Below are 21704 nucleotides of genomic sequence, written 5' to 3' on the forward strand. Positions count from 1 at the left end.
GGCCTGCCACGGGGAGTTGGGTGAAGGTGGTGGGCTGGTGGAAGGAGGAGGGGGGGAATAAGAGGGAGGGTGTCTTAGATCAGCTCTCCCTACAGGGGGAGACTCCCTGGAGTGCACAATGTGTTGCAGGAGCCACACACACAGTTTGGGACGCATCTTTTACAGGCATCTTTGGTTTTATATGTCCAGGCTAGCAGCAAACAAAACAAGGCATTATTGTCCAAGCTGGTACATAATGTTCCACAGACAAATGATAACGTCAGCTGAGTGGTGAGTGTTTAGAAATGCCTAACAATTACTTAGATACATGAGAAATAGCAGCTTAACAATGCAAATGACTTTGCTGCATTAACCTCAGAAGCTTTCAGCATTTGAGATTCAGATTAGATGCCGTGTGATACACTACAAACTTAGATGGCTTTCCTTCCAGTCATTAATCAATCAGCTGCGGTGGAATCGAGCAGAAGCCCGGCTGTCTGTGGCTTGCTTACAAGATGCATCACTGAATTAAATAAGACCGGCGAGGTAATGGAAGTGCTGCAGTATGTGCGAGTCTGCATCGGCACGACAAGCTGGCCTTGATGTTACCCAAACCCCCAGATCACCTCTGACCTGCCCTAAAGTGTGTGTAGAATGGCATCCCATCATACTGGTGTGTATATAACATTACCAGTACCTGATGTTTAGGAAGCACATCTAGTGGATAGTGTTTGACTAATTACAGGGCAGTCAGGCCTGCTTCCCCTCCCCTCACCCTCCCTGTCGACCAGAAATTCAATTACAGAGTAGATCTAAAAAAACTAAATAAACATTGTCATCAAATATTTTTAGGTTATTCAGGACAGAAGCTCTGATCTAAATATATAACAGGGAAAAAAAATCTGGGAGCAGGATGATTGCTTAGCTCATCCTCCAATAGCTTCAGGTGGGGCATATGGAGCTAAATCAGGTTTTAATGAAACCCGAGCACCTCAACAACAGTGCATCATGTCCATTCAAGCATTGCTTAAAAAAAAACACAAAAAAACAACAACAACAAAAAAAACAAAAATATCGATAGATGTGCATCAGTATGGGATAAATATAGATTTCCTTACTGATTTCTGCTTAAAGAATAAACTGACACAATCAAATGTTTCCTCGGATCAAGACTGACGGCTAATTCCTTTTAAGCGCGTCTGTCTGTGTCGATGACCTTCACAACGACACCCTAACTGGTGTTCTTGATATGTTCTCTTCATGTGCATGCCATCTATTTTTTTCCTTACTCGCGGCTTATCCCACAGTCCTCATCTTAAAAAGTTTGCAAACAGTCTGAGAGGAGAATTTAAGTTTGTTTGAAGAATTATCTTCATTCATATTCAGTGCGATTAAGCTTTGTCTCGGGGGGTTCCCCTGGAATTAGCATCTCAGACAAATCTGTTTAAAATCTGATTAAGAAGTGTGTAAGAAACACACATCTGACTTCTGCCCATTTAATTTGTCTAGAGGTGATGGAAGGACTTTTGGTTTCCTTAGTTATAATCACCATGGACACAGAGGCTGGTCTCAACCCCGGGGAACAGCTTGTTATAACCTCCCTCTGGCTGCGGCAACACCATTATCCAAGTCGCCAGGGAGCAGGAATTTCATCATCTGGTTACTTAGCTTTGAAAGGAAGTGGGTTGGTTGATCTGTAACTTGCACATCACTGCGTGTGCATGCGTTTGTGTGTGTTAAACGTTAAGCCATTGTACCGGCCTGGTAAACTGGCCCTGACCTCAACACCACTCAGGCAGGAGTCACTTTGCAGCGACATGCCAACATAAACAGATGGACCTCTGATCGCTGATGCCCACAGACACACAAATACGGTGACTAATTTATAAACTTAGATCAGAGATTACCAAATCCGCTTTTGCTTCAACAAAAATATGCACAAATACACTAAATATTTCTGTCCAACACTTCTTTGCAGGACTGCGGTGGGAATTTATTTTTTATAGCTTCTTGTAATTAAAATGTTTAATTATGTGGGCAAACATTTCTGAATGTTATTGACTTTTATCACCATGTCAGCTTTTTTGTCAGTGGCCAGAGTTACAAAACCAACCAACCCACAACAAGTTAAAGCCTTGTGGTCACAAATGGACCAAAGGAAAAACAGAATTTCCAATTATAACTGATGGGCATGGAAATAGACGGGCATTGCTGGGGTTTGTTTAGTCTCAAAGAATATTACACTAAAACTTGTGCACTTTTAACCAAAAAGAGTCAATATACACACTTTCAGGACTTGAACTACCTACAGCCAATTTAGATTTATGGATCAACTTAACATGCATGTCTTTGGACTGTGGGAGGACGCTGGTAGCACTTAGAGGACAAGCAAACACCACATAGAAATGAAAGGCCAGGGTAGAGGCAGGATTTGTACCAGGACCTTCCTGCTGTGAGACGACAATCCAGACAAAACCGCTACCACTGTGCCACCCATTGAAAAAACATTTCGTAATGTATTCATTATCATCAATTTTAGAGGACACTGCTTAAAATAATTCAGCTGGCTGCTGTCAATACTCATTTAGTATTTGATTATTTGATTGTCCTTCTGCTTTGGGTTTTTTTTGTTTTTGTTTTGTTTTTTAAAAAACACCCCGATTTGTACCTGGGGAAACAGAAATTATCTGTCTCTTTTAGCTCTTAACATCATGTTTGCATATTTAGCTGGCACAAAATTGATGGGAGACAAAAAAACAAAACAAAAAAATAGACATCACAGCCAAAAAGAAATGTCATTTGTTCTAGTGAGGAGCCTGGGGTCTTGGTGATCTCTAGACAGGAGGTAAATGAAGGGGGGGGACAAACATGCTAAAGCACCACACCAGTATTTGCAATGTAGATTTTAGTATTATGCAGTGTTCTTATTTTCCTGCTTTAACCTTAACTGCATTACATGCAAAGGACAACAAACTGACCAGCTTAGCAAGGTGGGCAAATTCTGTTTCTAAAATCTCAAACGGATATGAAAGCAGCTCAGGGTTTGTCATTGTCATTTCAAACAATTGGGATTTTTTTAATGAGTGGTTTCCCACCATCCACGCAAAAACACAAACACACATGGCTTGTTCTGCATCGGTCCGGTTTACTGCACAAATGCAGGAAGCCCGCTTCTATCATGGAGTCCAAACAGGAAAGGGATCCAGAAATAGCACAACGCCGTCAAGAATTCCCGTTCGCTCTTTGGTGCAAATCTCCACTGTGCTTGCACACAGCACAAATCATGCTCTCACTCACACACACACACACACAAGCTTGGCATTTGAAACAAGTGTTCCAATTTCACAGTTGGACTCCGAGAGCACTTGTCATCTACAATTGATGGCGTGCCGCCTGACATGAAGAGGTACTAGATTCATAAACCCTCTGATCTGTGCATCTCCATCCCATTCCATGTACAAGCACACCAGTAACACATGGAAAGCACGGGTTTTTCAGAATAAAAGAAAAAAATGACAAATTCTTGTGATGAAAATCTAGACACTGGTAAGAAGAACAGCGGGAATAACATGGAAAAGCCTAATTATACCAGGCACTTGGGGGAAGGCTGTACTGCTATGGCAACCATGAACACCCAAGACGACGAAGGGGGAAGCGAGACAGGAGAGGATGAGATCATTTCTGTAAGTGATGAAATATAAGCTTTAAAAACAAGGACCCTTGTGGCTTTTTATGCATCGACAGAGATGGTGAAACCAAAAACAAAAAAACAAAAACAGAACAACCCCCCCCCCTTCCTTAGGAAGGAACTTTCCCTAGAAGATTCACCCATCTTAGAAAAAGCCCACAACCTCTGCAGTAATCAGACACATACTGAGGCAAAGCACTTTCTTAGTCTACATTCATTTAATGAAAAGAAAGAAAGAAAAAAAAAGCTGCATACGAGAATGATGGAAACTCCATCTCCAGCCGCACTGTGGCTCTGGGAAACATTTGAACGGTTACTTTTAAAGATTCAGCCTCTGCTGTTCATTAGAGTTTGCTTGTGTATACCTTGTCAGGAGCTGAAATAAGATGCATGCATATTTAATTATGATTTAAAATTCAGTTCATAGGCCAAAAATCAAATCTTTAATCCACAATTATCAAAGGACATATTTAATCACTGCAACCTGAATTTTTGATTGTTAATTTGTGCGTTCGAAAGGTTTCTGACCTTTTTTGTCAACAGCATCTGGCACACGTCTGCTAGTTAGCATCAGCAAGGAGAAAACTATTAGCACCACAAGCATAATGCCATTTCTGGACTGTGCCCTGCAAGTTCATGATTAAAGAACATTTACTTTTTAAGTTGAAATGTAATCGTGATGTGTCAGATTTGTGATGGTGCAGCATGTTTTTGGATGGTTGGCAAATAAGAAAACAGGAGAGCAAGCAGACAGGCAGCGAGAACCTTACAAAGACTTTCTTGCGAATCAAACCTGGTCCTAGCAAAGCAAGTCTCTCTTCTCAGCAGGCTTCTTGCCAAGGCCTCCAGGCACATAACTGAACAGTTTTTTGAAGCATTGTCTAAATTAACTTTAATTTTAAATCGTCACCAAGACCACAAAAAGGTTTTATTCCACCACCTACCTTCCTTTTGCAGAATTATCTCTTGTAAAATGTCTCTGGCAACAGATGTTTTCTACCCCACCATCCTTCATAGTGGGGTAGAAAAGACAAGTACCATTAAACTGGCACTCTAGTTTAATGAACCTGAGTTTATAGAGCTGCAGTATTAATGTCAAGACCCCTTAGCAAATGTCAAACCTCGCCAGCACAAAAATGGGAGCTGGACCTCCGAGTATTGAGGTTAGCTTAGAAGATCCTCTCTGGTTCATTACAAACCTCCAAGCAAGGCAGCCTGTCAAACACATCGAGTCCTGTCTGAGTCATGATAGTTGTGATGATGATGATGATAATGAAGGACTTCATATATAGTAACATAATGACTGCAGCACCATGTGTTACACCACTGTGAAACTATACACTCAGTTATCATGCAGAGTCATCCATCCTGCTCTGATAAGGCTGCATTTGTGCGGTAAAAAAAGAAAAGAAAAACATGATTAAAATTTGATTGTCATTGGTCAGATCATCACACTGCAGGTCATATCTAAGTGGAAAGCCAGTTCCATACAACAAATCACAGCCAAACAGAAGCTGCACTCGTGATGGAGCTTTGACGCATTGATGGGAAATGGCAGGGATGCACTTTCAGATGTGGCATGACTACTGTGCTGGATGTACTCTGCGCAGCTGCTGAATGATTGTGCAGGTCAGGGCGACTTGTTTCTCAGCTTATTATTCAGATTTTGTACCAAACAGCTGCTTACTCAGCAGCAGAGAAATGAAGAGTTTGTCTTCATGGTGCGTTGATATTTACAGATGGAAATAACAGTGGAATAGTGATGAATGGTGCTGCCGTGTAGTGGGAAAAAAAAAAAAAAGGGAGGAGGAAGAATGTTCCCTGAAGACAACCTGAGAATAAAGTACATGTTGACCTATTAGAGCTAATTATAAGCCAGACACAAAGAGGCGGAGGAAGAAGAGGCGAAGGCTTTTTCTGGAGGACTGACTTGCAGAATCGCATTAGCGAGACACAATGTCTTGAAAATGAAGGCGCCGTGGTGTGACAGAGTCATCAAAAACTGTCAGGTTAACACAACCGCACATTAACCAAAAAGAAAACCAACAAAAGCTCCCCTATACAACTTGGCAATTTATGCCTCGTACTACTCTTCATTACAGTCAGTGTAGCAGGTTCTTGACTCAATCCTAAACTTAAAACTAGATGGAAAAACCCTGAGACTACTATTACTAATGCACCTGCAGAGATATACTTTGCAGACTTCAAAGGAAGTCCAACCATCAGATACTTGATGGATTTATTCGAACCTTCTTGTGGTTGTCCACAATATTTCATTCAGAGAGCAGGCAGAAGTACACAATGCAAGCCTTTGACCTCGCTACTGGCCTCTGCACTACCGGATTCCTACCATGCTTTGAAAATGAGGGAGCCTAGAGAGGAAAACGCTAGAATAAGGTTGAGGCAGACCATTTCTAAACAGACCCTCCTATACTTAAACTTACAGTTTCACAGTGTCTTCTTTATTAGAAGCAAAACTGATCACAGTAAGAGACTTCTCTTTAAGTATTAGGTACGTCACAGCACCACAAGCCACCTGATAGCATGCGTGTCTAACTTTCAGTTTTGAGTCAACTCATCTAAAGGTTTATTGTGCTGGTGTGTTTTGGGCATGTTTGACTTTCCTTTCACATCTTAATTTACTCAAATCTGGGCTTCTTTGTCTACATTCAGCTGTAATTGCCATGGCCATTTAGCTCTATTCACTTATATTCAATGAGGACCATTTTTTGAGGGAGTGATTGGTGAACTGCACCCATTTCTGATACAATGGGAAATGAACACTGTTTGCTGTTTTGGACAGCGCATTACTTGGAAAAAAAAAACCCCTATGAGCTGTCTCAGGTTTTGTTAGGTGGAGACAGACACAAAGCTACAAAAGACAACAAGCAGATAGGTGTCATCCCAGTTTACCACAACAGAAACAAAAGGTCAGGAATTCTTTTCTCTTGGTCAGACGGGGAGGGGAGAGGCATTAACTGGGAGTGCTGCGGTATCAACGTCGTCGTTGTTGACACAACCAGGATGGACAATGTGCTGTTTGCACCAGTATTTTTCATAACCAAATATTATCACAGCTGGTAGGAGAGGCGGGATTAAAGCCAGATAAAAGAAGGGCATATGACAATATCCAGGAAAAAAGTTACAGCCTGACAGCCTAGCACTATTTTCATTGCTTGGCAGTTCACTTAAATAATTCTTGATGATTAAAAAGAACTGAAAAATCTAAACTGATTATTTTGGTCACTACACTTAGCAATGAGCCAATGTATCACTTAAGAGCTCAAGTATTTGTTTCCAAAAACATCCAAACTACTGATTTGAGTGCACATCTGTACTGAGTAATTAATTTGAAGGGTTATTCATGAAATAGAGTAATCCCGGTTCGTATACAAATAACAGCTTTATGAGAAATCAATACGATTCATTGTAAAACAGGCTGTAAACAGAGGATTTTAATTAATTACGAGTAGTTGATGTTTTCCATGGAATGACTGATCAATTAATGGACTAATTGTCTAAGCTCTAGATTAACATACAAAAAAAAACAAAAAAAGGAAAAAAAAACGAAAAACAAAAAACTACAGCAGGTTTTTCGGTGTCAGTCCCAGACCAATTCGACAGTCGACAATCACGCACATTTCTCAGAGTTAAAACTCACTCACTTGCAATTGCTTTTCAGTCTACAAATATGCTGGAGACACCGGGTTAAACACAAAACGACCCCCTCCTTCTGTGAGGGCTGTCAAAAAGGCCTTCTGCAAAATATCAACTTCAAACTGGAACAGAAGTGGATGCCATGCAGGTGAAATTGAGCTCAAGAAAGCGGAAAATAAGAAAATGGAAAATGAGAGAGGACACATTAGTGTCAAGTGGATTTCTCCTTCAAAGACCTCAAACTGCAGTGTGAGCAGCGGAGAGCATGCCAGAGAGCGAAGCACTGGCACTGCCAACAGGCATAATGGCATTAAGGTTTGCTAATAAAGGGAGAGGGCTGGTCCACCCCCAGGCTGAAACACTGCAGTGTGCACACAAACAGGCTACCAGCACCCATCCAAGAGCCATTTCCCAAGGATTTGGAAATAGACAAAGACTGGCATCTAACTCCCACGCTCCACACTGCGGCCAGCGTGTACAGGGCGGGTCTGTCAGGAAAAGCTGCTTCCTCGGGCTAAGTGTTTAGAAGCGTTTGTATGTGCCAGTCATCAAGGGCCGAGAAAAAGCAAGCCATAACAAGATCAAAAAACTTATAACATCTCGTTTTCAAGTCTTATCTCGTTTATCTCATCTTGGGTAAATTCGCTCCATTCATGCTTGTGTCTTTGATGTAAACACAGGACTCAAAGGCCAGGGATTGTCTGGACTGACCTCAGCTTTGGATAATCAACAAAGCCACGGGTTTGCTTAAAAAGAAGTCCAAACTCCCCATTCCAAGTCCACTGATTGCAGCGTATGCTTACAGGAAACACCAAAGATCAGCTGCCTAATTTCACCTCAAACACTGATCCTTAATACAAAGAAGGACCCAGGCTAACAGGTTGCTGGCACCATTAGTCGATTTATCATGTTTAAGAGCTCCCAATCCCTCCTCTTCCACAATTGGACATTCAATGTGGCTAGGGGAATGTGTCATTTCTCTCACAACAAAGCCACAGCGCAAATCATAAAAAGCAAGATTTTAATACATTCTTATTCTCATGAAAATTACCGATTAAAATAACAGAAACTTTCATCGTTAGGGAGGGGATTGTGATTTATTTATTTGAGACAAGGAAATGAGTAATTCTGTCATGACAGAGCCACAATAGACAATAATGACGACAATGATGATTTTTTTTTTTTTTTTGTAACGCGTAGGCCACTGAACATGTCTGAAATCAGACAGGCATCAGCACAGGATTGAGTAGATGGCGTGTAAAAATAGGCATTTTCGCAGTGGACAGTCACAAAGCGCTGTTCCTGGCAAAGACCCTGTTTAAAAAACAATCCATAAGCAGAGATTATGTAGAGCTCCGTGATAATACATAACCAGTGTTACTGCTCGCATGTTAAACTCTCCTATATGGCTTAAAAAGAAAGAGCAATGAAAGGCAACAATGCCAGTCAAAGCTCCTGTTGGCTTCCCAGTTTCCCCTCGATAAATGCTGCAGTGCACCGCCGCCATCTTACTTCTCTATTCTCGCCCATCTAATACGTGGAGGGCGTTTGTGGCGTTTTGTTTTCCCGGAGAAACTCGCATATTCGCTATTTTATTTTTACGTTTTTATTGTATTTAAAGCCCCGTCATGCCAAGCTTTTATTATTATTAACGTGAGAGAATTGCGTTTTTACTTACACTTACAAAACAAACAAAAAACACGCCCACTGCCAATAAATTAGCCCCGGGGATATAGAAAATGAGACAATACGCTTTTACGTTTATTCACCGTGATTAGTATAACGAGATTGAATTAGCGCAGATGACCACTGGACAGGAACAGATTCCGTAACCATCTGCGCAGTGTCACTGGCTGGAAATGGTTCGCTGGCAAACCTGACCGGTTTGTAACGTTTTAAATCACAGCAAAACGAGCAGTTTCTCAGTTTTAACGCAAAGTGAGGGGGAGGGAAACACATAGGCTACAGGTTTAAGTCAAAGGTTTCGGCGCTTGTCTCCTTTGTCACAAAGACTCAGTAAATGAAATTAAATTACACTTAAAGCAAGGGTATTTCAATTAAACTACGTGAATACATCATTTGTTTCAAATTGTACTTGTTAACAACACACAGTGAAGCATAGTAATGAAATAGCCCAGTGGATACGCGAAATTGTACTAAATATTAACGTCGCCTCTGATTTAGGAATCCAAAAGAATTCATGTTTAGCATTCAAGTTAGCTTGATTGTTTTACATTACACTTCCGGTTACAGCCTTCAACACAAAACAAACTGCGCATTTATATTCAAACACACCGTGTTAGGAGCAGTTTTATAGGACAGAAATAACAACTTGTTGTTGATGGATCGGTAGACACAATACATTTACCTACAAAGATTCAATTCCTTCTTTTTAAAAAAAAAAATTAAACAAATCTAGTCTAAGCTTTACATTTGAAGGAACAACAGTTCAACTTCCGGTCTCCTTTTAGCTACCTCTAGCTCGCTTGACTCAGCCGACATCAACAATATGGTGGAGGGGGTTAAATGCTACAAATTCTCACACATAGGGGAAAAAATGAAGCTTTTCTCTTACCTCGACAGCCAGAGCCGAAGCCGCTAAAACCAGCAGCAGTAAAGCTACTCGGTCCCCCATGCCTTTTCGCTAAAACAACGCTCCTACAGGCTAGCGTTATACCGCACCGTTTTCTAAAGCTTTGCGTCAGGCGAGAAAACGAGTCTGCTCAGCGCCGGTGTCTCCCGTTGTCTGATGGTGAGCGATACCGAGGCTGTACAGCTGCTCAGCGCCGGATCACCTGACCACGGCAGAGTGGGATTAACACACACACATACACACTCACGCGCTATCTTCCCGGCGCGCACGTTGAATTTACTCACACGCGCACATAGCCTACTTGCGCGCGCATGTTCCCTTTTTTTTTATTTTAGAGCAAAAAACAAAACAAAAAAAGTCCCCAAGCATTACGTTTCTTTTAACTGAGAAAAATAAATCTCCCAGTATTAGTCATGATTAGTATTATTCTGTTTATTTTAATGTTAGCCTTGTTTCTAGCTTACTTCACTATATTGAGTAACTAATGCTGCTATTATGAGTCACTGGATTATATTGTGAATATTTGTATTCCTGTTATGAGTTTTTGTTATTAGGAAAACATATTAAACAGAAAAACCCCAATAAAACAAGTTGTATTATTAATCATAGTGTAAAGGAATACTGGAGTTAACACTTTAAACACATTTTATTTACAACAGTTATTGGAAACAGTAACAAAGCACTTTATTTACCTCACTATATTTATTACATGGTTTAAATCCTTTCCATCATTCACAGTCAGCCTGGGAAAGCGACCTCATTGTGCTATGGCTGAAGTCACTCTAGATTAAACTCTTTAAAATCAGCCTTCAGCTGTAATTCCACCATGAATCTTTTACTGTGTCAGTTCAACAGTTTCATAAAACATAACAGAAAGACATGTTTCTGTTTCAGTGTGACCACAGTTCATAACATGTTTTTTCAAGTAAGACAATATAAAAGCAAAAAAGCAAAAAAAACCCAAACCAAAACAGTTCATTAATCCTTACAAGCCATCCAGGCCATTAAGACGGGCATTATTATGAATTATATTCAAGTCTTTATGTGACAGGTCCAGACCTGCATTTAAAAACAGACTTAATTATCAATGTACACTTCAGACGCTGACATAACTCAAGATTTAAAACAAACAAGAAAAACCCATGAGGGCTTGATAACTTTCTGTAAGTCTACACTGTGTCCAGGAAAGACTCTTTGCCTCAAGTGATACGAGCTTTCTCCCCTCTGTGCTGACAAAATGATCATTTGAATGCTTTTAATGTGCACAGGTGTGGGGGACGGATAAGGGATATCGGTTATTAGTGGGCAAAAAAGTACCAGCTGCAGGCCAGCAGGGCTGCTAACTGTTAAGTCTATCATCAGATGAGTTGAGGCTCTTTGGCCAGCTTGACCCACATTTGTCAAATGATTACTTCCCCGCCATGTCCTCAACTACAGAGCAGCAGAAATACGGGAAAGCTGAACCGAGTGCTCTGGCCTGCCAGTTAGGTTTGTGTTTCAGTGTGGAAATTTTTGGTGGTCACACCCAAATTGCAACACCAGCTCGCTGCTTCGGAGTTCGGATTTGCACAGCCGTCTCTGTGTCTGCGAATCTGGGCCGTGGCAGCATGTTTAGTGCAGCGGGGATTCACTTTCGGGTGTATCCAGGGTAAGGAGGCGGCGGGGAGTAGTTAGCTGACCTAGGCTGTGTTGGGGTGTAGGGCGGGGGATGAAGGGATGGAGGGTACATCTCACAGTCGTAGGTGTATGGAGGCGGTGGACCTGTGTGTGAGAACAAAATTGACAGTAAGCAGGCTGGTCAAAAAAAACAACTCAGTTATTCTGTAATAATTGCAGGCTTCACATTTCTTCCATATTCAATATGAATGAGGCCCACTGAAGCTCAGGATGCCTGCCCCAATTTTACTGCAGGTTTCACACGACAGTTGCACCCTCTAGTGGTTACATAGAGAAACCACATACTTTGGTGCCCATGCTGAATGAAGGAAGAAATGGAAAAATACTGTAAAAAGGCACTTTAGTTGACCCCGTCTATCAATTTCACTGAGGGAACTTGCATTATTCACAAGAACAACAAAGCTGCAGATATAACAGAAAAGGGGTTAAGAGGTTAGAGCTTGCAAACAGTCACATAGTGGTGAGTAAGGATTTATTTTAAAATGACTAGTGCTGATAGGGAAAATAAATAAAAAATGAATATCAATCGAAAGTGACTCACTTATGGGATTGGAGTAAGCAAGTAATAGCAACAAATACTCCTCACACCCAATGGAGAAACAAGCGTACGTTCATTATACAGTACATGCACTGACATTGCACTGTGCTGTATTCATGAAACATGATCAGAGCTGCAGGGCAGCGCGGCGAGCTCTCGGCCAGTGTAACATCAAGGTGATACGCAGAGAAGAATGAAACATGATAAATAAATAATGAGCCCCAGAAGGACAAAAGCAAAACAAAGTAGCATTCCTTAGGCTGGAGAGTATCATAGAACACAAACTATGATGCGCAGACAATGTACCTTGTGAGAACAAGGTGGAAACATTGTTGCCATTTTCTCCCTCTTAAGCAGGAACAGAGTGTATCAGATGTGGAGCTCTGAGAGCAGGGAGAAAAAACAAGCATAGAATCTAGCAGATAATGAAAGCTATTTAAAGAAAAGTACTTATTTGTCTATAATGATTAAATAGTGGCCATGGTAAATCTGTTTGTGGTCCCGGTGGAGCTTGTAACATAATATGCCCCTTCATTTTTCTTTTTCAATTTTATTTTTAGGTGTCGCCTGAGGCCAGTAGATAAGGTTTCACCATACCGAAATCAGTGTAGCAGCCTCATTTGTGCGCAAGTCATCATGTAGACCCAAATGAATTACTTAGACTGCTTCCTGATAAACTATAGTATAAATAAACTTCTAATACTAATAATATATTCATATATGACAGATTTGTTACAAACAATTGAGCAGCATTAACTAATAAATATCCTTAAAATGTTTGATTAACTTGGTTGTACCGCTTTTATTATTGTTCAGTATTGCCCTTTAATAGTTATAACACTAAAAGTGCACATGTGCTTCAGTATATAGTATTGTTCCGGTGCCCAATCTAGAACCGGCAGATGCAGCCCACAAGATGTGTCCTAATGTTGTTCTTATGGGAAATATCCCAATTCTGGGTGCAAATGCTGCGTGCTAATCACGCTGAAAAGCAGACCAGCTCTGATATGGAGCAAACTCAGAACGGGACTAGGGGTACCATTTTGGTGTAAAAAAAGGCAATAGTTTGTCCAGAAGAAATGCTCCAACTCCAATATGCTTTCAGCACTGCCTACAGCACATGTAGCATAATAGGATCACAACTAACTAGCTTGAAACCCCAAACCCATCATTAACATTAATTAATGATTTTAGTTTAAAAAAAAAAAATAGTTACAGCTATCAGTGTTCAACAATAGTAGAGCCTGATCGATATAGGATTTTTAAGACCGATACCAATATTTAATGATTTAATGCTGACGTGTGTAAAATCTCACCACTAGATGTCAGTAGACTGTAGTCAACTAAGCTCTGTTTTCTTACCGCTACCAATACAGGCAGATAATACTAGTTATGGTGGCCGCTATACTACAAACACATTAACTTTAGATCCCCATAATGGCCACAGACAGCCAGCATGTTTCTAATACTGTTTGCACAAACTATATAGTAACATATTTAAATAATACCAACACTTAGCAATGACTTCAAAACAGATTCGATCAATTAAATATTTTGCAGTACTTTACGTTTTTACCCCAGAGTCACCTCGAAAAGTCTGAACACTGTTCATCTGTATTGGGTGTACTAAGACAACAAAACCGCAGTGGCACAACACCGGCTCGTGGTCAGCTGTCCAGAGAAGGGAGGGGTCACATGTCTAATCTGCTGACAGTAAGTAATTGTGACAATATCTGTAATACATAAGCATGTTTATGCACATTTCTGTGTGTTAGAGCACTGATTTCAGTTCTGGAGATGCGGCTTTAGGCGAGAAGGAAGAAGATGACATTTTAATAACATGTCCCTTTCCTTTACGTTTTCACTTCTTTGGTGAAGAGGACTACTTCTCCGTTGATAAAACAATATTATGATCCTTCATATCAAGTCTGAAGGTGCAGACACAAATTGACATTTACCTAAGCAAATGCCTGTTTGTTTTCCCGGTATACATAAATATTGCCCTCTGGTGGAGAGCACGCCTGAGAGCAACACTTGTGACATAGTTGAAAGGTGTTTCTCCTCTCTTCTTTACTTTTTACCATTTGATGAAAATGATGATAGATGACAATACTGACCTATTGATAAATCTTTCTGTCTTAAAGAGTAAATATCTAATTCTCTTGCCCCTTGTATGCAGTTAAAATCCAATTAACTTGATGTATTTTAAAATATATATAACATAGACATGGTATAGGACACATCAAGTTGTGTGGTTGTGTATATTGTCCCACCTGGATAGCCCTGGGTCACAGTGCTGATGTTATAGGAGGTGCTGAACACGCCGACCCGTGCACCACGCCCGTTCTTCATGCACATGCACACGCACAGGAATAAGGCTGCCACGGCCCCCATCAAAAACACCACACCAAAAACAATACCAGAGATGGCAGTGCCCCTGGAAAAAACACACACACACACGTGAGAAAGGAGGCAGCTGTCTCCAACAGACATGCTACCCAATATTTCTAAGGTGCTGCCATGGAGATAAACTGCAGCATCTGATGTAACTCAGCTGTGTGTGATATGCGTGTGCCTGTGACCATGTGACTGCAGAAGATCTTGTGAACTGGCACTGGAAAATAGAAAAAGGACTCATCGCTGACAGGTTTGTTACATCTTCGTGGTCAGCATGAGTCAACATGTCAGCCAAGGCTGCTTTGCAAATTCTGAATATAATCAAGCCTTAAAAGGTTATCAGATAGAATTGGTACAAATATACACATAAGATGGAGGAAAAAAAAAAAAAGGATACAGTTACTTTTTTACAATTACCATAAATTCAATTTCAATTCAGTTTTATTTATATAGCACCAAATAAGAACAACAGTTGCCTCAAGGCGCTTTATCTTAGAAGATAAAAAAAACAAAAAACAAAAAAACAAAACAAAACTAGAAAAACCACAAAAATCAGATGACCCCCTATGTGCAAGCACTTGGTGACAGTAGGAAAGAAAAACTCAATTTTAACAGGAACCTGCAACAAGCTAGGCTCAGGGATGGACAGCCATCTGTCGTGATGAGTTGGAGGTGAGGGGACCGGACAAAAGGCATGCTAAGACTTTAAAGGTCTGAAAGATATGTTAAAGGAGACCTACATCCATCCTCCATTGTCTTAAGGGAAGTCGGGGGGCTGGAGCCTAATGAGAGCTTGGATGCAGCCTGAGCAGGCCACCAGTCTATTGCAGAGCTAAAGGGGGCATGATAAACCCTCACTTTAAGCCAATGTACTTCTGATCGGCTGCCCCTCATTAACAAAAGATCTGAACTGGGCTGACCATATTAGGGATATCTGCTCTTACTGACATCACATTGAGCCAAATATTTTTTTAAAACTGCCAATTATTATTATTTTTTTAGACCAGTCTGAAGCCCGAGCCCTTGACTTGCAGGGACTATTTGCACATGCAGTGACATGATTTAAAACCGGCCATAAAAATATAGGAAAAGCCCTCAGGTCCCCTTGTATGCGCTAAAGCAGCTGTGCTGTGCAGATCAACTGAATGTCTTCTGAATAGCTCTGACCTGAATGAGTTCTCTCTCCTTTAAATAACCTCCACACTTTAAACGCAGGCTGAGAAGGAGGTGTAGATTCCAGTCAGAGATTCAAATACTGAGGGCTTTCTTAGCCAGCATTTACTGACTCTGAGCAGATTAAATCATTGACCTCCTTTTTACGCTTTTAGCACCAAACTACCTAAGCACGTCAAGCTCTTCCTTCCACTCTTAGTTTTATGGTGACAGCAAAAGAAAAGAAAAACTAAAACAACAAAACAGTAAACACAGACATCAGATAATGCGTTCTCTTATTTCCAGTAGGATCCGACACAATACATGTAATGTGACCGTGAACTGATGGGAGATAATTGCGGCTTCCCGGCAACCAAGGCTGTTAAAGGCTGGACAGCTACACCGGGACCTCGGGTCAGTCCTTCATTTATGATGAAAGTGTCTGACAAACAGATTTGCCAGCGGCTACACCTGCATTTTGTTATCAGCTATATTTAGACACAAAAAAGGGAAAGGGTGATGGCAGTCTTAACACCACTGCTAGATATTTTTGCCTTTACAGAAATCAGGACCTTAAAACTTGAGGAAACTCCAACAAAAACACTGTCTTTGATATCTCTGGATTGCTTCCGGTGTATGTGGGGTGACGTGATACTGTAAATTGTGGTATCGATCCGATATCAAGTAAATACAAAGTATCGATCCTGCTGGGCTAGTATCGATCCAGTACCAATACCATTAATATCGATACTATTGATATTTGGATTAATCCCCCACCTCTACTTACGAGAGGACGTCTCCCACATAGGCGTAGTAGGAACAGCAGAAAGGCGGCGACCCATCGCAGCAGTACTCTACGCAGCCCTCACACTGGGCCTCGCTGCCACCTGTAACACACACAAAAGCAGCCACACACTGGTTACAGACTGCTAATGCAGGACGTCATAGGTTTGTGGAGCCAAAGAAGTGCGAGTGGACAAAAAGGTGAAGCCTGAGAGATAGTTCCTTCGATGAAATAGTGGAAATAAAAAGTCACAGAGCATTGTCAAGGTGTTAAGCTGCCAGTGTACACTTCAAAAACTTCTTCATTCAGGTCTTGCCAACACTTTTTGATCCTTTCCCATCACGAGAAAGAAAAAAAAAAAAAAACTTCAACACTATAATGAAACCTCTTATGAACTAACCCCTAAGCACACAACCTCCAACTGGCAGCTTCTATTTATATTTCAAGACTGATTTAAAGGCACTGCCTGCGTTAAATGCACCTGTGGAGCACTCAGGGAAAAAGAAAAAGAGAAACACACACATTAGGGTTTTGTTTCAGTGCACTCAGCCAGCCCTGCTTGCCTCCATCACAATGTTTCTTAATAACAGCCAGCGGGGACAAAAAACATTTTAATTCAGTCTTCAATTACAAAGAAAAATGTCACAATGGCCTATGAAAGAAGAACCTCCTGATGGCATAAAACAGCAAGGCCACGTGCCGTTCAGGGTTTCACCGTTGAAAACTACATGTGCACGGTTTATTTTCCCACACACAGGCTGGACCGAGGTGGCAAAACAGCCCACGTGTCCCACCGGCTGAATCAAACACTGTAGGCTGATGTAGGATGACAGACAAATCTGTGACACAGCAAAAAAACATAACACTTTTCATGCGATGACGTACCAGTAATATTAAATTTAGATCGTGTTAGGATACCAGAACCTTCCTTGTCTTAAGGTTAAGGTTTTTAAAGCTTATTCCATGGGCTTGAACATAACCCAGCCACTGGTTAATAAACTATATGTAAAATAAAGAAATGACCCATTTTGTAAGTGTTTTTATGACGCTGCGTTACCGTACCTACATTAAAATCAATTCAGTGGTTTCTGCAGCTTCTACCTGATGACAAGAATCTTTTGATTAGCTTAAAATGACTTGATATCCTTCATGACAGCTATGTTTGACATATTATAAGCCAACAAGTCATTTACAACGGTTTAAATACAGGCAATCCCTTTTGGTACTTCACCAGTCCCAAGCCTGGATAAATGGGAAGAGCTGCGTCATGGAGAGTATCTGGCATTAAATCTTGGTGAGGCATTTGGACACGGTGGACACCATCGACTCTTCTCCACTGACTCTGGGTGTAATCTGGTGCCTAATCTGGAACCGGCACCACCACAAAGTTGTTGTCCCAAAACTGTGTGAGGCAATATTTTTGTATTAATCACCTATATTGTGCAACATTAAAAAAAGAAAGAAAGATGAAACCGCTGTTGTGGTTTTCTGTTTGAGAGCTCACAGCTGATTTCACAGATCCATATTCAGTCCACTCTCGGTTTCTTCCCACCAAAATTACACAAACGTCTTCTAATGCTGCGTTCCATTGTGTAGCCTGTGTACAGGTATGCAACACCCAGGCAACGCGGCACTAGGCAACCACTAAGGGACACAAGGCTCAGTTCTCAGAAGTGATCAAATGAGGGATGGTTTTTAAAAGGAACTCAAGCAGAACTGGCTCTGCACTTGAACAAGAGATTTGAGAATAAGCACCAAACGATGCAGTTTATCATAATAATAGCACGCCCCTAGCTTAGCAGCTCTTTCTGTCGAGGCTGCCATGACTTCGACCGGATAGAAGTAGATCTTTTACACACTTAAGCCACATGCAAACCTTTTTTTCCCACCTCAGCTGTTTTTCCACTGTATTCAGGCTCCGGGAGATAAAACCGAGCCTTTACCAAAACTGATAAAAAAAAAAATCAAGAAGAAAACTGAAATCTCTGTGGACCATCAGGCTCCGACTCAGAGACTGCAAATTGCTAGAAAAATGCATTTAGTACAAATGAAGCATAAAGATTGGTCTTATTATAGGCAGCCTAGACTCCAGTGTTTTGGGGAGTTCACCGAAGATGTCTCAACCTCTAAAATTAGTTTTTTAGCTATTCCCTTAAGTACCTATTTCCTACGAGCCCCTCAGCTTTGAGAAAAGCCACATTGCTGGAGTTCAGGCAAACTTTAAGAGTCCTCAAGAACTGTTTAGGCTCTCAGTCATCACGCTCATGGCAGTCTTGTGATGTGATGATCAATAGTGGGTGTCCAAAGGGGACAACCTCCACTAGGGTTTAAATACGCAGGTCTCTCCACCTTTTTTGTTTTTAGAACTGAGGAAGCCTCTCGGATGGGAGGTCCAGTCACCCTTTTTTTCCCTCCCCAAGCTCTTAAACTCATGACTGTGGCTCTCAAATTAGCACACGCTCGTGAGCCTCAGCAATCCACCAGCTGAATTAATTACCCTTTGAGTGGGAGACCATTAGAATAAGATACAGTACAAGTGTTTGTGTATGCGTGATGGATTAAATTAAGATGGTTTCAGAGCTTTTCTCCTTCTGCGCCGACGCAATTTATGATCCACAACGAGAATTTAACACCCATTTGAGTGAGTGACACTGGCAGGATCTCTTTTAGTGTGTGTGTTTGACTAATGTTCTTTATTAAACCCCCCCAGGGCTCAGCTAAAAAGCATTATGCACACAGCTGTGCCTCTCTGTATACTCGTCTCAACCTGCTGCCACGACACCAGCCCTTTTCATCCCGAAGGCTCTCTGCGATATTTGCAGATTTTTCGCGCAGAAGGTCGGGAGCCTTTCACAATCAAGAGCGCGCCGGGGACGTGATTCAGATGAAGGACAATGCAGAAAAAAAAGGAAAAGAAAGGAAGAAAAAAAACAAGCATGTGTGTACACCCGGCTCTGCTTTCTCTCAGCAGTCACTCACACTCAGACTGTGTTTGCCCAAGGGGAATATACACACATATTTCCACACATGGGTTCAAACGGAGGCAGAGAAAGTAGATGAGAGAGGGGTGGCTTTACATTACTACAGATGGAGGTATGTCATAAAAACGTAATATGAAAATTGGGCAGGGCGGGGTGGCAGGGGCGTGTGCAGTGAAAGTGTGGATTTCCAAATCAGTTAAGCCTTTATTTATTTATCTTAGTTTAATAGATGCTGTCTCTGCAGTGGTGACACATCCTTTTAATTACACACTACCTCCCTGAATCAAATACTTCCATGTCAAATCAATAGGAGGTCCCATTTTTGTTTTTTTTGCAGACCTCTGGTGTGCTCAATCTGGGTGGTCCCTCTTGAGGTCCTGGCTCCTGTCTCTCCACACGCTGGGAGACAATGGGACCATGTCCTTCACCCCCACCTCTTTTCTTTTTTGCTCCTTCTCTCAAATACATACACCAACCCCTCCAGCCAGTCCTCTCCCCTGCCCCCAACCACAGCAGCCCTGTAAGGCACACTTTAACTCAAGATGAGAAGTTTCTAGCAGTTTTCAAGTCCTGACTGTTCTCGGATTTTGAAAATCTCTACAAAAAACAAACAAACAACCATCCCCCCCAAATGTGCTTCTATATTAAACACGTTTCCTTCCTTTCCAAACGTTTCATTGCGCTTGTCCAGTGGCTTATTTGTACGGCTGGAAGAGCCACTACAGCCACCTTAAAGGTGACTGGGAGATGAAAGTGTTTTAAACGATTAAAGCAGAAACTCACCGGTGAATAAACAGAGCAGCAGCGAGTTCCACTTCCATCTCACCGCCTGCGTCCTCCTCCTCCAGAGGGTTTCCATAATCTTCACTCACCGGGTGCCCACTTTCCTCCCTCTCTGCTCTTACTTTCTCAATCACAAAATATAACAAAAAGCGCTCATTTACACTGCCTGGTCTCCTCACCTATACGGCTCTCCCAGTAGCATTGCCTTATCCCTTCATTCCCCCCGAAACAGACAGCAGTTAGTTGGGTAAGCTACTTGTTTAAGCGCTCGGTTTGTTCTCCACGTGTGAGCGTCTTTTCCTGTCCTGCTGGGTTTCGTTCTCACACCTCCGACTGATCGCCAAGGTTTTTTTTGTTTTTTTTATTGTCCTGCCCTCCCTCCTGCCGTCCCCCCTTTTCTCAAATTACAGAGGGCTATATATAAAAGCTTCTGGCCGAGACTTTCAAAATAAAATTAATGGATGGTTTTTATTTTTATTTGTTTATTTATTTAGATTTTTCTGGACCCGAAGTATATATATAAAAAATCAAGCTAAAACCATAAGCCCAAGTGGAAGACACCCTTTTATCTCACTTCTGCCAGACAACAGAAAGTGGTTGTTAATATTAAAATACGATTTTTATCATTTAAAAACGTTTCACGCGAAAGTATTAATTAGCTCGAGAGGTCTTAAGAAAAATACATTTCAAAAGGAAATATATCTTATTTTTTCCATATGCATTGAGTGTACTGTCATATAAAAAATTAAAGATTTCAGAATAAAGGCACAAAGCCTTTGAGTTTTGTTGTTGTTTTTGAGTGAAACAACATTATTAGGCCTATTTTCTGTCTTCATGATACAAGCTTTTTTTCTAGCTCTATAATTAGTTACCAGTTCAATACAAGGCCCGTATTCCAGATATCAATACCGATACCCATAGTTTTAACTTATAAATGCAGCTTATGTAGGGGAGAGCAGTGTGTCATGATTTATGAGATGATTATTTTCCATGATAATTAGTTACAACAATAAAACACAACTTTCAGCTTTTTTTGTATTTTGAAAGAGCTGGAATTAAAATGCGCTTGTCCCTGAAGCACTTTGGGTCCGCTCTGTTATTTAAATGTGCTATAGGCTATAAATAAAAGATGGATGTTGCAACAAAAAATAACTATTTTAACACAATTCAGTGCGCTTCATACTGAACTGAGAGGATAGAAACAAAGTATCGATCCTATCGCGATAGTATCGATCCAATACTAGTACCAGCATTGGTATCAATACTACCAATATTTGGATCATTTCACATGCCTCTAATAATTGCTTTCATTTTCAGTTAATTCTGACTCCTGTCTAAGGCTAGCATCACCAAACCAGGAATAGCCATGCATTTTATTGAAAATATTGCCATAATTAACAACATTTTCTGCAATTTTCACTTTGAAAGATGACCTGCTGAAGCTCAAACTGAGAAAGGTGACTTTGAACATGACA

The 21704-nt window shown here is 41.1% G+C and overlaps 2 protein-coding genes across 3 annotated transcripts in view; both read right to left on the minus strand.

The window, feature by feature from the left end:
• appa (amyloid beta (A4) precursor protein a) overlaps nt 1-10144 on the minus strand; it is a 35741-nt gene extending 25597 nt beyond the window's left edge. For both annotated transcript variants that reach the window (XM_005919999.3, XM_005919998.3), the window contains exon 1: nt 9900-10144. In XM_005919999.3, the coding sequence (XP_005920061.1) occupies nt 9900-9959 (60 nt within the window). In that variant the 5' untranslated portion in view covers nt 9960-10144. The remainder of the gene's footprint in view (nt 1-9899) is intronic.
• Nucleotides 10145-10544: 400 nt separating this feature from the next.
• Nucleotides 10545-20617, minus strand: cyyr1 (cysteine/tyrosine-rich 1). The gene is made up of 4 exons (XM_005919997.3): nt 20230-20617; nt 16469-16568; nt 14406-14569; nt 10545-11678 (listed from the first exon to the last, which is right to left on the minus strand). Exons 1-4 carry the CDS (start codon nt 20303-20305, stop codon nt 11545-11547), a joined length of 474 nt encoding a protein of 157 aa, XP_005920059.1. The 5' UTR covers nt 20306-20617; the 3' UTR covers nt 10545-11544.
• Nucleotides 20618-21704: the final 1087 nt, after the last annotated feature.

Source organism: Haplochromis burtoni, unplaced genomic scaffold (genome assembly GCF_018398535.1).
Source record: "Haplochromis burtoni strain Fernald_Lab_line unplaced genomic scaffold, NCSU_Asbu1 Contig_40, whole genome shotgun sequence".
In the NCBI taxonomy this organism is placed as follows: Eukaryota; Metazoa; Chordata; class Actinopteri; order Cichliformes; family Cichlidae; genus Haplochromis; species Haplochromis burtoni.

Excerpts from the sequence above, each read along its gene's own strand:
- cyyr1 (XM_005919997.3), bottom strand. The coding sequence starts at position 20,305 with ATGGAAACCCTCTGGAGGAGGAGGACGCAGGCGGTGAGATGGAAGTGG. Across the intron at positions 16,569-20,229 it reads GCTGCTCTGTTTATTCACCG|GTGGCAGCGAGGCCCAGTGT; the intron begins GTGAGTTTCTGC and ends TGTGTGTTACAG. Across the intron at positions 14,570-16,468 it reads TATGTGGGAGACGTCCTCTC|GGGCACTGCCATCTCTGGTA; the intron begins GTAAGTAGAGGT and ends TGTTTTTTCCAG.